Source organism: Mus caroli, unplaced genomic scaffold (genome assembly GCF_978045245.1).
Source record: "Mus caroli unplaced genomic scaffold, Mus_caroli_1 scaffold_10, whole genome shotgun sequence".
Lineage (NCBI taxonomy): Eukaryota > Metazoa > Chordata > Mammalia > Rodentia > Muridae > Mus > Mus caroli.
Window position 1 is genome coordinate 44,665,193 of NW_028227265.1, and position 14,801 is coordinate 44,679,993.

The following is a 14,801-nucleotide window of genomic DNA, read 5'->3' on the forward strand; positions in this document are numbered from 1 at the left end:
CCCTCCCCTGAGGGCCTCAGAACTCGGTGCGATTCTCCCCATCCACCGTCTGGGCCACCATCTGTTCTTGTCCTAATTGCACCCGAGTAGCCTCTGGGGACCAGTGGAAAGGCCTCAATGTCCTAGCTCGAAAAGCTACTAGAATTCAAGGTGGAGCCTATAAAAAGGTGGAGCCAATCACTGGTGTAGAATGGAGAGGAGCTGTAAGTGGAGGGAAACTGCTTCTGCTCTGGGGCCCCAGGGTCGGCCTCCTCCTAGCCTGGTGCGCTTGGCCGAGCGTTTCCATAGCAACAGAACAGGGCTGTCAAGATGAGGTGCGCAAGCGCACACTGCACCGAGCCCATCAAGGGCCTCAGTCCCTCCATATGGGGAAGGTGGCTAGGACATTTTTCTCAACCTTTCCAATGGCAAGATATTGCGTTTGCCCCCAAGGTGTTTGGTGGGTTTAAATGAATCTTCTTGGGGAACATAATGAAAAGTGGAGAGGGGCAGAGAGTCCCTGCTTTCTGTGGAGAAACTTTAAAAGACTCATTGAGATCTTTGGAGCGTGAGAATTGATGGTGCTTTTTCTTAACTGTATTCATGGCTAAGGAACGGCTAGGAACTAGACATGTGGGGTGAAGGATACCTCGTTTCTGTCCTTAGCATGGTGAGGGGAGGGTGAGGCAGTAAAAAAGAGGTCAGGGGTCATTGCAAGTATTGATGAAGGCTGTAGGAGGCGATTGGGAATAGCTTCCTGGAGGGGGAGGGGAAGTCCTTCCAACAGTAGTAGAACTTAGCTGAAGGAAGTGTGGAGCCAAGAGTGACTCCGCATTTGTCCTGTGTAGAAAGAGGCCAGAGCGCACCCTATCAGGTGCTGTGTCTACAAGACCGGCCATCTGAATGCCAGTGTGGGCGTGTTCAAGTGTAGTGACAGGCACGTGCATTGGGGGGGGGTGAATCTGTATGTACTGTGGGTTTGTAAGTTAAAGGCAGACACCCCCACTTCTGCATCTCTGAGGCACGTGCAGCCTGTGTGGGAGTGCGGATGCGTGTGTGTGTGTGTGTGTGTGTGTGTGTACGTGTGCATGTGCATGAGCTTGTGCCTGAGAGCATTAATGAATGGGTGTCAGTGTGACTGGCTGAGTTTGTGGTCCTGTGTGAGTGAGAATGTATGTGAGTGTGTGTTGTCTGTGACATAATAATGTGTGTGAGGGAGTTCTGGCCTGTGTGCATCAATGGGTGTGGGCATCAGCATGACTGGATGAGTGTGTAGCTGTGTGGGAGTTTGACTGTCTGACAATGAATGAGAGTCTCGGATGTGTAGCTGCATGAAGATGAAAACACAGGGTGGGCGTGTGAGTCAGTGTGCGGCTGTCTGTGTGTCTGTCAGACTGTCTGTGTGTCTGTCAGACTGTCTGTGTGTCAGTGTGGGTCTTGCTCTCATGTGTATTTTTGTGAGTCGGTGCGGGTCTGCTTGGCATGTGGTTATGCATTGGTGTGCGTGAGAGCACAATGTTCCAGTTCACGTGCTGAGGCTATGGACACACAACTGCCTTAGTGAAGAATCATGAGTGTGGGACCAAGAAGTGGAACTTTCTTTCTTTCTTTCTTTCTTTCTTTCTTTTTTTCTTTCTTTCTTTCTTTCTTTCTTTCTTTTTCTTTCTTTTCCAAGACAGGGTTTCTCTGTGTAGCCCTGGCTGTCCTGGAATTCACTCAGTAGTCCAGGCTGGCCTTAAGAGAGTTAGAAACTGCCGGGCAGTGGTGGTGCACACCTTTAATCCCAGCACTTGGGAGGCAGAGGCAGACGGATTTCTGAGTTCAAGGCCAGCCTGGTCTACAGAGTGAGTTTTAGGACAGCCAGGGCTATACAGAGAAACCCTGTCTCGAAAAAACCACCACCACCACCAACAACAACAAAAAAGAGTTAGAAACTTTAAAAGATTTTTACATTTAATTGTATTTTATATGTCCGGAGTGGTTTGTTTGTATATGTGTGCACCACTTAAGTGCCTGATGCCCTTTGAGGTCAGAAGAGGCCATCAGATCTCCTGGAACTGGTGTTATAAATGGTCATAAGCCATCATGTGGGTGTTGGGAACTGAACGAGGTTCTTCTGCACGAGCAACAAGCACTCTTAACCACTGGCCTACCCGCCTGTCCAGCTATCCTGTTGGTCTGTCCAGCCCCAACAGACTGAACTTCCCTATGTGTTTTATGTCGTGTGGGACATGGTCTCGTGTAGCTCAGGGTGGCCTACAACTTGCTGTGTAACCAAGGAGAAGTTTGAACTATTCTACTACTAAGATGTTCCCCCTCCCCCTCCCCCTGTCCTTTTCCCCCTCCCCTTTCCTCCTCTTTTTTTTTTTTTTTTTTTTTTTTTAGGCAGGGTTTCTTTGTACAGCTTTGGCTGTCCTGGAACTCACTGTGTAGACCAAGCTGGCCTTGAACTCAGAAATCCGCCTGCCTCTGCCTTCCAAGTGCTAGGCTTAAAGGCATGTGCCACCACTGCCCGGCCCTCTACTTCTCAAGTAGAAATTCACCACCACCGGAATTGGCTGTGTAGAGCAGGCTAGCCTGGAACTCACAGAGAACCCCTTATCTCGGCCACCTAAAATGCTAGGATTAAAACTGAGCACAACCATGACCAGCCCTGCCTTATTTTGTCCTTACATCTTCTCCTTTTCCTTCTCCTTCATCTTGTCCTTCTAAGATCTGTTTGTTTTATGTATGTGAGTACACTGTCATTCTCTGAGAGGAGTCGGATCCCATTACAGACGGTTGTGAGCCACCATGTGGTAGCTGGGCATTGAACTTGGGACCTCTGGAAGAGTGTCAGGACTCTTAACCACTGAGCCATCTCCCCAGCTCCCCATACTCCTTTATTCATACGTGGGTGTGTGTAGTATTCATGCAGAAGACAGAATGGCTGTCAGGAGTCCGTTCGCCCCACCTACCTACTGCAGGTTCCGGGAATCAAACGTAGGCCATCAGGCTTTCAAGACCAGCGCTTTTCCCTACGGAGCCACCTCATTGGCCCTTATTTTAATTTTCTCTAGGTTTATATATTTTTATATGACTGTTTTGTCTGTATGCGTGTGCACTACGTGCATGCCTGGAGCCTGCAGAGTTCAGAAGTTCAATTCCAGAACCTGCAGTGAGAGCTACAAATGGTTGTGAGGCACCATGTACGTGCTGGGCACTGAACTTGGGTCCTCTGCAAGATCAACGAGTGCTTCCGTTTTGTTTGGGAACAGGGTTTCTCTGTGTAGCCCTGGCTGTTCTGGAATTATGTAGACTAGGCTGGCCTTGAACTTAGAGACCTGCCTGCTTCTGTCTCCTGTGTGCTGGGATTAAAGGTGTACATCATCATGCCTGGCATTCATTTCTCCTCTCTCTCTCTCTCTCTCTCTCTCTCTCTCTCTCTCTCTCTCTCTCCTCTCTCTCTCTCTCTCTCTCTCTCTCTCTGTGTTTATTTTGAGATAAGATCTTTCTATGAACCTTGGTGGTCTTGGTACTTGCTCTGTAGACCAGGCAAATCTCTAACTCCCAGAAATCAACCAGCCACTGACTTCTACATAGTGAGATTAAAGGTGTGTGCTACCACGCCTAGATGCCCTGAAACATCTGCTCTCAGTCTTTGAGCATCTCCCCAGTCCTCTCTGACTGTTCTTCAGTCACATTCCCACTATATTGTCCAGACTGACCTTGAGCCTTCGATCCTCGTGCCTCCACCTTCTGAGTGTTGGGATTATAGTCCTGTGCCAGTCCCCCAGGCTCAATCTGTGAACTTGACCAAACCTGGTGCAAGAGCATCAATAGTGGCAGCTATCCTATGAGAGTGATTGTGTGTGCCCAAGAGCATGTAGACCCATGTCAGTGTGTCACTGGGTTTGCTAGAGGATGTGTTTTTTATTATTATTATTTATTTTTATGTTACATACATTAGTGTATGAATGTCTGTGTGAAGGTGTCAGATCCCCTGAAACTGGAGTTACAGGTGATTGTGAACTACCGTGTGAGTGCTGGGAATTGAACCCAGGTCCTCTGGAAGAGCAGCAGTGTTCTTAACTGCTTAACCATATCTCTAGCCCAAAGATAGGTTATTTTTGTGTAGAAGATCCCTAGGGGTCTTCTCTGGGATATTTCTTGTGGAGACTCTCTGGAGTTGGATCTTGTGGTCCCCAGGGATGACTTATTTGCGTTAGCTTCTTTTTTATTGTATTACTATGATTCGTGATACTGGGGATTGAACCCAAGACCTAACTAACACATGCTAAGAAAGCTCACTGCTGCTGAGCAGCATTCCTGACCTCCTGTGGATGGGCTTCTCCAGTCCTCCTCTGTCTGCTCTGTGGGCGTGAGTGGCTTTTTTGGTATGGTGATAATACCAAGCAAGAAAGAATCATAGGAAGTCCCAAAGAGACGGGATCCTTCCTCCAAGACCCTGGCACCTGACTAGAAGATGCCATCTTTCTCTTTTTACTCTGGGAGCCTCAGGTATCTGAGCACCCTATGCCTCACCCCCATGCTGCTCATGGCCAGTGGTTTATCTCACTTGGAGAGTGAGGGACCCTTGACGGCCTCTGAGTAGCTTCACTGGGTTGCAGGGCGGATGGACGCCGATGGTCGCTTGCTTCGCTCCCTTCCTCCGGCTATGGCACCAACACGCCCAGCTCGACTGTTTCAGTGAGTGTGTGGAGGTGGGTGGATGGGTGGGTAGGGACTCAAGTGACCACACCGAGACCAGAGGTCCCAGCTGTCCTGAGAGGCTGGGTTTCACGGCCCTTCAGAATGCTCAGTTGTCCATCCATTAGAGGTGACAAGTCTTCCGCAGAGGCCCATCTCTGCCCTCACTGCATTTCCCTAGGAACCTACTCATTTCTCGTTGTCCGTGATGACTCAGTCTTGGGGACTAAGGCATGAATCCAAGTACCATTAGCTAGCCAGAGCCCGCATAGCTTCTACCTCGAGCCCAATCGCTTACCCACTGCACACCTCGGAAATCTCTGTCCTTCAGTGCCCCTTGCAGGAAAAGCTATGGTTTTCCATCCTTTGCCATGATGGTTACAAGCTTTGATCATGTGACCTGGCTGAGGGTATAAAGGAAGGCTTCCTAGAGGAAGTGGTTGAAGCCAAGATAAAGGATCAGTTGGAACTTGGGGGTGAGGTGTTCAGGAGGTCAGCACCATGGTCAACTCCAAAGGCCTCAGAAAACAGGACGCAGAAGCAATCTGAAAGTAACTGTGTTGTATGGCCGGATACCGTGGGTGGCTTAGCCTGTAATGCCCCCTGGAGACTCTAAAATAGGAACCTTAGGAGTCCAAGACCAGCCTAAGCTACATGAGACCTTTCCTCCACCCCTTACCACCACTGATGGGAGAGCAGGGTAAGGAAGGAAGAAGGAAAAAGAAAAAAGGAAAGGCTGGGCAGTGGTGGCGCACGCCTTTAACCCCAGCATTTAAGAAGCAGAGGCAGGGGGATCTCTGAGTTTGAGGCCAGCCTAATCTACAGAGTGAGTTCCAGGATAGAGGATAGCCAGGGCTACATAGAGAAGCCCTGTCTCAGAAAAACCAAACCAACCAACAAAAAGAAGAAGAAGGAGAAGGAGAAGGAGAAGGAGAAGGAGAAGGAGAAGGAGAAGGAGAAGGAGAAGGAGAAGGAGAAGGAGAAGGAGAAGGAGAAGAAGAAGAAGAAGAAGAAGAAGAAGAAGAAGAAGAAGAAGAAGAAGAAGAAGAAGAAGAAGAAGCAAAGAGCTTACTTTTCATGCCTGAGGCCCTGGGCTTGATCTCCAGTACCACAGAAGAAAGAAGGATGGAAGGAGGGAAGGAAAGGAAAAAAAAAGGCTAGCTCTCCAGTCAAGGGTTGGAGCAGAGCAGGTGATCCACAGGGGTGATCCAAGCATAAAAAACAGCTAATGCCAAGGCTTCGGGGGCAGAACCGGATCTGCCATGTTCAAAGATCTGCAGGAGCAATAGGGATGGAATAGAGCGGGCAGAGGTACGCGTAGGAGGAATGACTGCAAGGAGGTAAGGCCAGGAAGTCTAGTGGAAGGACTTGAGAGCGCACTGTAAGGTAGGAGCCAATGGATGGTTCTGCATAGCAATCTTCCCCAACCCCTTGGTGGTTTGAGATAGAATCTCAGTGTAACCAAAGCTGGCCTCAAACACTCCGTCCTCTTAAGCGCTGGGATCACAGAAGGGAGCCCCAGGCCAGGGTCCAGTGCTGTGCTGCCCCCGCGGTGGCTCTGACCCACCGCCCTCCCCGTAGTCCTCCTGCTCCTCCCAGGAGCGCCTGCATCAACTACCGTACCAGCCCACCGTGGACGAGCTGCATTTTCTGTCCAAACACTTCGGCAGCACCGAGAGCATCACCGACGAGGATGGTGGCCGCCGCTCTCCCGCCGTGCGTCCTCGCTCTCGCAGCCTCAGGTGCGCAGGCACGGAACCTCCCTTCTGGAGGGAAGGGATTTGGTGCATGACCAGGGAATCTTCGGTCCTGGGAAAATGTAGTGGAGTGAGAGTTGGGGCGGGGTAGAGGGAAAGGCAGCGGCCGGGGTACGGGTGGGGTGGGGGCGGGGCAACACGAAGTCAGGGGACTGGACAGGATGAACTTCTTCTCCTGCAGCCCCGGCCGCTCCCCCTCCTCCTACGACAACGAAATTGTGATGATGAACCATGTGTACAAGGAGCGGTTCCCGAAGGTGAGACAATCCCCCCTCCCCCGCCCCGACTCCCATATCACACGACTTCCCTTAGTTCGCTTGAGCGCCTGAGCTCTGTGCGCCCCCTAGCGGTCAGCACGCGCGGCGCAGGCACCAGTGACCACAGCCTCCTAGAGCCTTGCGTCCCTTTTCCGCTGTCCAGGCCACCGCGCAGATGGAAGAGAAGCTGCGGGACTTCGCCCGCGCCTATGAACCTGACAGCGTGCTGCCGCTGGCCGACGGCGTGCTCAGCTTCATCCACCATCAGATCATTGAACTGGCCCGAGACTGCCTTACCAAGTCCCGCGATGGGCTCATCACCACGGTCTATTTCTATGAACTGCAGGAAAACCTAGAGAAGCTGCTGCAGGATGTGAGTGCCAATGACCTCAGGCCCCGCCCATGAGCGGGACAGACCCCACCCGGTTCCTACACCTGTCAAGAGCAGTATTCCAGGGTGACAGGGTACTGTGGTTCCCACTCTAGGTCTGATGGAGGAGTTTGTCTCCATACAGGCCCTTCAGTTATTTATGCAACTGTCACCCTTTCTGGTGGCCTCCTAGACCCTACCCCTTACCCCTCATTAGGAATTGAACTCTGTGAACCAGTGGCCTTGAGGCAAGTGCTTTACCACTGAACTACATTTCCCCTTCCTTCCTTCCTTCCTTCCTTCCTTCTTCCCTTCTTTCTGTTCAAAACAGGGTATCCAGTAGTGCTGGCTGGTCTCCAATTTGTCATGTAGCTGAGGATGGTCTTGAACTTGAGAATCTTCTGTTTCCACCTATTGAGTGCTGGGATTACAGTCTTATGCCACCGCCAACTTCCACTTATGAGATGCTGGGGGTGGAACCTAGGACCTCTGCATGTCAGGAGAGCAGCACTCTACTAACTAAGCTATACTCCTAGTTAACACTAAGTTGTCCACTAACTAGCCTTGAAATCACTGCAGAGCCCCTGCAGGCCGTGGATTTGACACCTTCCTGTCTCAGCTTCCTGAGTAGCTGGAGTCTCAGGCCTGCAGCACCACACCCAGCCATGTGCTAGTTCATACCCTGTACAAGCAATACATCATTCTATATATTTTTGCTTATCTTCTTTCTTGGTCTTGGTACTACTGTGTCAGGACCATAACTGGGAAGGTGAAGTTCTGTTCAATACAGAGTCCCTGGTGTCTGGCATGGGGCCCAGCTCAACAAATATTGCTAACATGTCTCTGAGAGCATGGCTCTTGGGTTTGCCTAACATGGGTAGCCCTAGGCTCCATCCCTAGCAAAACACACACACACACACATATACACACACACACACACACACACACACCATTACTTAAACAAGTGGGTGAGCCTGCTGTGACAGCACACACCTGTTATCCCAGCACTAGGAAAGAGCATCCCAAGTTCCAGGCCAGCCTGGCCTACACAGCAGACCTTGCTTACTAGTTAATTAATTGATTCATTAATTAAGAGGGTATACAGCTAACATCAAACAAGATACTACCCTATCTGTGTTAAAGATTGTGGAGAGCGCCTTCTGAGCACTTCCTGTGCACTGGGCCCTGGTAGCTCAGAAGACAAGTGTGTCTGCGGCCTCCTGAGTGCAAATCCTCGTTCAGGAATCATGGGAAAGAGAGCAAGGATCATGGTGTCAGCTGACGTTAGGGCTAGGGCACAAACAAAACAGTAACTGGCTGCCTCACCCAGAGTCCCCAGAAGGGCTCTCTGGGGGATGTGAAAGGAATTGGGGCAAGAGTGAGTAGATGGCATCTGTGGGAAGAGGCAGGAGGATGGCCTTAAGCAGAGGAAACAGTAGGTTTGGTGGTAGCTGTTTTTCTTTTCGTCCTTCCTTCCTTCCTTCCTTCCTTCCTTCCTTCCTTCCTTCCTTCCTTCCTTCCTTCCTTCCTCCCTCACTTTCTCTTTCTCTCTCTCTCTCTCTATTTCTTTCTTAAAAGATCTATGTATTTATTTTATGTATGTGAGTACATTATCCCTGTCTTCATACACACCAGCAGAGGGCATGGGATCCCATTACAGATAGTTGTGAGCCACCCATGTGGTTGCTGGGAATTGAACTTATGTCCTCTGGAAGAACAGTCCGTGCTCTTAGCCACTGAGCCATCTCTCCAGCCCCCATGAGGGCAACTTTTTTTCTTCTTTTTTCTTTCTTTCTTTCTTTCTTTCTTTCTTTCTTTCTTTCTTTCTTTCTTTCTCTCTCGCTCTCTCTCTCTCTCTCTCTCTCTCTCTCTCTCTCTCTCTCTCTCTCTCTCTCTCGCTCTCTCTCTCTCTCTTCTCAAAACAGGGTTTCTCTGTATAGTCCTGACTGTCATGGAACTCACTCTGTAGACTAGGCTGGCCTGGAACTCAGAAATCCGCCTGCCTCTGCCTCCCGAGTGCACCACCACTCTCTAGCCAAGGGCAACTTTTGAAGGTCACTTCTCTCTTTCCACTGGGGGTTCTGGGATCAAACTCAGGTTATCATGTTTTATAGCAAGTGGCAAGTGTTCTTATCTACTGAACCATTTCTCTGCCCACCCCCACCCACCGTGTGTGTGTGTGTGTGTGTGTGTGTGTGTGTGTAGGATAAAGCCCAGGTTAGCAGGGTCTCATCACTCACTGAGCCACATCTATGGCTCCAAGCTGTGTGCCTCATTTACTTTAGTAAGCATCACCGTGGAGGAATGATAGGGATGGTGATCCCTTTCCGCCTACAATAGGAGACAACCCACTCCTCTCAGAAGTTGTCCTGTGGGTTCCACACATGCACCATGACACACACATTCCTGCACTCATACATGTTACACATCAACAACAACAACAATAATAAATAGCTGGACAGTGGTGGCCCACGCCTTTAATCCCAGCACTTGGGAGAGGCAGGCAGATCTCTGAGTTTGAGGCCAGCCTGGCCAACAGAGTGAGTTCCAGGACAGCCAGGGCTATACAGAGAAACCCTGTCTCGAAAAAACATTAATAATAATAATAATCCACTATTTTGGAGAGGGTCTTCCTTGCTTACTTACTGGCACCCACAGTCCTCTTCTGTAAATGAGACACCAGGAACACCTCGGGCTCTGTGCATCCCCAGGGTCTGGGAAAGCAGCCAGGATGAGCAGTTGACCTGTGAGCCCCATTTCCCCATTTACTCCACTCCAGGCTTATGAACGCTCGGAGAGCTTGGAGGTAGCCTTCGTCACTCAGCTGGTGAAGAAACTTCTCATAATCATCTCTCGCCCTGCAAGGCTTCTGGAGTGCCTGGTGAGGGGCGCCTCGGGAGTGTGGGGGATGGGGCAGCCCTCAGTGGGCACAGCAAGCTGAGCCCATCCCTGCCCTAGGAATTCAACCCAGAAGAGTTCTACCACCTTCTGGAGGCAGCCGAGGGACACGCCAAGGAGGGTCACCTGGTCAAAACTGACATCCCCCGATACATCATCCGACAGCTGGGCCTCACTCGGGACCCCTTTCCAGGTGTGTGAGGGGCCTGAGGGGGCGGGCTGAGCAGCAGGACAGTCACTCACACCCACCTCCTTGTAGATGTGGTGCGCCTGGAGGAGCAGGACAGCGGGGGCTCCAACACTCCAGAGCAAGACGACACATCTGAGGTAAGCTGTGGCCAAGGCCTGGTGCTCAGGCCAGCCAGGGCCCATCTGCCTCAGGCTGAGTGCCAGTGTCTTGGTTCCACACTCTGAGCCTCAGTTTCACCATCTGTACACTAGCTCTTTCTCCCTGAGTTGCGTGTGTGTGTGTGTGCGTGTGTGTGTGTGTGTGTGTGTGTGTGTGTGTGTGTGTGTGTTTGTATGTGTTGATAGAGTGGGACCCAGAGCTTTATTCGAGTTAAGTGCTCCACAGAGCTACGTCCTCAGGCTTGTTGTTACTCTAGCATTAATTTGTTTATTAATTAATATTTGTGTGCACATCTGTGTGTGGGTGCAGATGGGTGGGAGTGTCCAAGAAGGCCAGCAGAGGGCATCAGATCCCCTGGAGCTGGAGTGACAGGCAGGTGTGAGCCACTTGGCACTCTTATCTGAGGAGCCATCCCTTCAGCATGTGTGTGTGTGTGTGTGTGTGTGTGTGTGTGTGTGTGTGTGTGCTCTCGTACACAGGTGGAAATCAGAGATGGTATCTAGTGTCTTCCTCAATTGCTCTAGGTCATGTTTTTTGAAAAAAGATATCTCACTGGAGCCGGGCGTGGTGGTGCACACCTTTAATCGCAACACTTGGGAGGCAGAGGCAGGCGGATTTTTGAGTTCCAGGCCAGCCTAGTCTACAGAGTGAGTTCCAGGACAGCCAGGGCTACAGAGAGAAACCCTGTGTCGAAAAACCAAAAAAACAAACAAAAAAAAAGTCCTGTTACATTTATTTATATATATTATGTGTACGTGTGTCGAGATCAGAAGACAACTTGAAAAAGCCAGCTTTCTCCATCTACAAGTTTATCCTGGAGATTGAACTCAGGCTGTCAAATTTAGTGGCAAGCAAGCCCCTTTACCCACTGAGCCACCTTGCCAGCTGCCAACTTCTAGGAACATTTCATACATGTGCGACTAACCATTTTTGTAGGTTTCCTATCTTTCCTAAAAGCAGAAGTTGGAAATATGACAGCTGAGAATATTTGGGTTCAAGTGTTCTCTTTTCTCACTGTGCAAACCGGAGAAAGGAGTTTTTACTCCCTTCCAGTCGTCAGTTTCCCCATATGTAAAGTGGTGATGGTGGTGGTGGTCTTGCACTTTCCCCTGCAGGGTCGCAGCAGCACCTCCAAGGCCAAGAAACCTCCCGGTGAAAGCGACTTTGACACTATCAAGCTCATTAGCAATGGTGCCTACGGGTGAGCCACCCGGGGCTCTGGCGGGGGGAGGGTGGCGGAGGCCGGGTGTCTCGGAGGTGATGGCCGGTCCTCGCTCTCTTCCCCCGCAGGGCCGTTTACTTGGTGCGACACCGGGACACGAGGCAGCGTTTCGCCATGAAGAAGATCAACAAACAGAACCTGATCCTGCGCAACCAGATCCAGCAGGCGTTCGTGGAGCGCGACATCCTCACGTTTGCAGAGAACCCATTTGTGGTCGGCATGTTCTGCTCCTTTGAGACCCGGCGCCACCTTTGCATGGTCATGGAGTATGTGGAAGGTATGGCCATATTTGGGCGCCGCTGCACCAGTCAATGCATCTGGGTCACACACTTGACCCAGGGTCACCCTATCCGATCAATGTGTTTGCTATCCCAACTGTTTGCTATCCTGTCCTTGATGTCTGCCTACTCTGCCCATGGTTTATTCGGTATAATTCTTGTTTTAAGACAGGGTCTCAGTATGTAGCCCAAGTTGGCCTCAAACTCTGGTCTTCTGTCTTCATGCTCCTGAGTGCTGAGGTTCATCAGGCTTATTTGTTAGCTGTGGGCTTTTCAGGTGGGCAGGGCTTACTTTTAAATCTTTCTTTTGTTTTTTTGTTTTTGTTTTTGTTTTGTTTTGGTTTTGGTTTTTTGGTGTTTTTTTTTTTTTTTCGAGACAGGGTTTCTCTGTGTTGCCCTGGCTGTCCTGAAACTCACTCTGTAGACCAGGCTGGCCTTGAACTCAGAAATCCACCTGCCTCTGCCTCCCGAGTGCTGGGATTAAAGGCATATGCCACCATGCCCAGCTATTTTTTTCCCATCTTAATGTACGGCTGAGCCATGTTGGAGTTCACACTCAAGGCCTTGTATGTGCTTGGCTTCAGCCCCAGCCATTTCATCTATCTTTTGGGGTGGGGGGGTGTTGATGTTTTTTATTTTTTGTTTGTTTTTCCAGACAGTGTTTCTCTGTATAGCCCTGGCTGTCCTGGAACTCACTTTGTAGAACAGGCTGGCCTTGAACTCAGAAATCAGCCTGCCTTTGCCTCCCGAGTGCTGGGATTAAATGTGTGAGCCACCACGCCCGGTTCATCTTTTTTTTTTTTTTTTTTTTTAATTTCATGTAGCAAGGAAACAGACGAACTTGTATGCTCTGCTGCCTTTAGGAATGGCTGCATCTAGGTGCTCTTACCAAGCCATTGGCTGTCACATAGCACTGCTTTCTCACATGACATGCATGTTGCCTCCTGATGCACCACAGTGTAGCTGCTCCCTCCTGATGCACCACAGTGTAGCTGTTCCCTCTGGATGCACTGTAGAGTAGCAAGGCTGCCGTCCACCCGATTGCACACTATGTTTAATGCTCATGTGAAAGGGCACAAAACTGTTGCATATTGACCTAGGTGGTTTGCCTTGAGTGACATCTACCCCTTTAAGAAAAGGAAAGAGCGGGTATCAGGCAAACTAAACTACGAATGTTGGACAGTGCCCTGGTTCAGTAGTAAAGCACCTATCTAGAATCCACTGGGGAGGGGCTGGGGGTGTGGCTCCACGCTGGAATTATCGCTGAGTATGCACAAGGGCCTGGATCCCATCTGCAGCTAAACAACATGTGGCTCACACTCCTCCTGGGTGGAAGCCAGCAACCCACACTTAAAAACCCTTGACCCTCAAGGATCAGTTGTCAAGAGGCCAAGAGTCATGCTTTCTTTGACTCTAAACAAAACTCACTATCATCGACTTCCTGTGTGACCAGACTTCTCTCTGAGTCCTTATGAAGTAAGTGGGTTGGGCATGCCAATTTCAGAGGGTGACTAATAACATGAGGTAAGCCTAGGAGAATGCAGCTCTTTCTGAGACTTGGGAAGGCTCCCATTTCTAGTTTTCCCCTTCTGCAAAATGGGTACAATGGAAGCAGAGAAACAGTGAATGTTGTGTGCTTGGCTTTGGGTTTGGAGTTGATTCTATCTTTACCTGAATCTCTTCCCTGGCTCTCAGGTGGTGACTGCGCCACTCTCCTCAAGAACATTGGGGCACTGCCTGTGGAGATGGCACGAATGTATTTTGCAGAAACAGTTCTAGCCCTTGAGTACTTACACAATTATGGCATTGTGCACCGTGACCTCAAGCCAGACAAGTGAGCTTTCGCCTTCTTTATTCCTCCCCCGTTGTTCCTTGGAAGACCCAGGGGTGAAGGGCAAGGAGCTCACTTCTGAAACCTGCTCTGTGTCCTTGTCCCTGAAGCCTCCTCATCACTTCCATGGGCCACATCAAGCTCACAGATTTTGGTCTCTCCAAGATGGGACTCATGAGCCTGACCACCAACTTATATGAAGGGCACATTGAGAAGGATGCCCGGGAGTTCCTGGACAAACAGGTGTGTGGCGGGCATGGGAGTCACCAAGGGTGGAGTGACCTGGAAGGACCTCAGGGGCCCAGGGCCTGGTGGGAGGGCACAGCTCTCCCTTGAGGCCCCTTCTGTGGCCAGGGCACAGGCTGACCACCTGCCCCCAGGTGTGTGGGACCCCAGAGTACATCGCACCCGAGGTCATCCTGCGCCAGGGCTACGGCAAGCCAGTGGACTGGTGGGCTATGGGGATCATTCTCTACGAGTTCCTGGTGGGCTGTGTGCCTTTCTTCGGGGATACCCCAGAAGAGCTCTTTGGACAGGTCATCAGCGGTACGTGACTCCTAGGTGGGAGGTGGGACTATGGAAAGATGGGCAGCCTGGAGTGACCTCAGCTTCATTTTTCTTTGCAGATGACATACTGTGGCCTGAAGGGGACGAGGCCCTGCCCACAGATGCACAGCTTCTAATATCTAGCCTCTTGCAGACCAACCCCCTGGTCCGGCTTGGGGCAGGTAAGAGGCCTTCTGCAAAGACAGCTGAGACGGGAGCAGGTTGCTGTCCCAGCTTGAGCTGAGGCCTGGGGCAGTAATTGGGCGGGCTGCCAGGTACCTTTCTCATCTTCTGTCCATAGGTGGTGCTTTTGAGGTGAAGCAGCATAGTTTCTTCCGAGACCTAGACTGGACAGGGCTACTGCGGCAGAAGGCAGAGTTCATCCCCCACCTAGAGTCAGAAGATGACACCAGCTACTTTGACAGTGAGTTGGGGGTAGGGAGAGACACAATGCCAGGTCCGAGTAGAGAATGGGATCCAGAGAGAGGGCCCACAGTGAGGACTGGGATGGAGCCTGGCTAAGGGTATGTGGGGATAAAAAGGCTGATTCTGGTCAGGCCAGGTGGTCCAGGCCTGTCATCCCAGAGACTAAGAAGTCATGGCTTTCTAGACTACACAGAGAATT

At 50.7% G+C, this 14,801-nt stretch overlaps 1 protein-coding gene across 3 annotated transcripts in view; it reads left to right on the forward strand.

Moving 5' to 3' along the window:
• Nucleotides 1–14,801, forward strand: part of Mast1 (microtubule associated serine/threonine kinase 1) — a 35,071-nt gene that overhangs the window by 11,643 nt on the left and 8,627 nt on the right. For all 3 annotated transcript variants that reach the window (XM_085843739.1, XM_085843740.1, XM_021169349.3), the window contains 14 exons: nucleotides 4,590–4,668; nucleotides 6,250–6,410; nucleotides 6,607–6,682; nucleotides 6,846–7,055; nucleotides 9,832–9,933; nucleotides 10,011–10,143; nucleotides 10,210–10,277; nucleotides 11,415–11,500; nucleotides 11,590–11,798; nucleotides 13,495–13,633; nucleotides 13,741–13,873; nucleotides 14,011–14,176; nucleotides 14,257–14,358; nucleotides 14,478–14,600. In XM_085843739.1, the coding sequence (XP_085699865.1) occupies nucleotides 4,590–4,668; nucleotides 6,250–6,410; nucleotides 6,607–6,682; nucleotides 6,846–7,055; nucleotides 9,832–9,933; nucleotides 10,011–10,143; nucleotides 10,210–10,277; nucleotides 11,415–11,500; nucleotides 11,590–11,798; nucleotides 13,495–13,633; nucleotides 13,741–13,873; nucleotides 14,011–14,176; nucleotides 14,257–14,358; nucleotides 14,478–14,600 (1,787 nt within the window). The remainder of the gene's footprint in view (nucleotides 1–4,589; nucleotides 4,669–6,249; nucleotides 6,411–6,606; nucleotides 6,683–6,845; nucleotides 7,056–9,831; nucleotides 9,934–10,010; nucleotides 10,144–10,209; nucleotides 10,278–11,414; nucleotides 11,501–11,589; nucleotides 11,799–13,494; nucleotides 13,634–13,740; nucleotides 13,874–14,010; nucleotides 14,177–14,256; nucleotides 14,359–14,477; nucleotides 14,601–14,801) is intronic.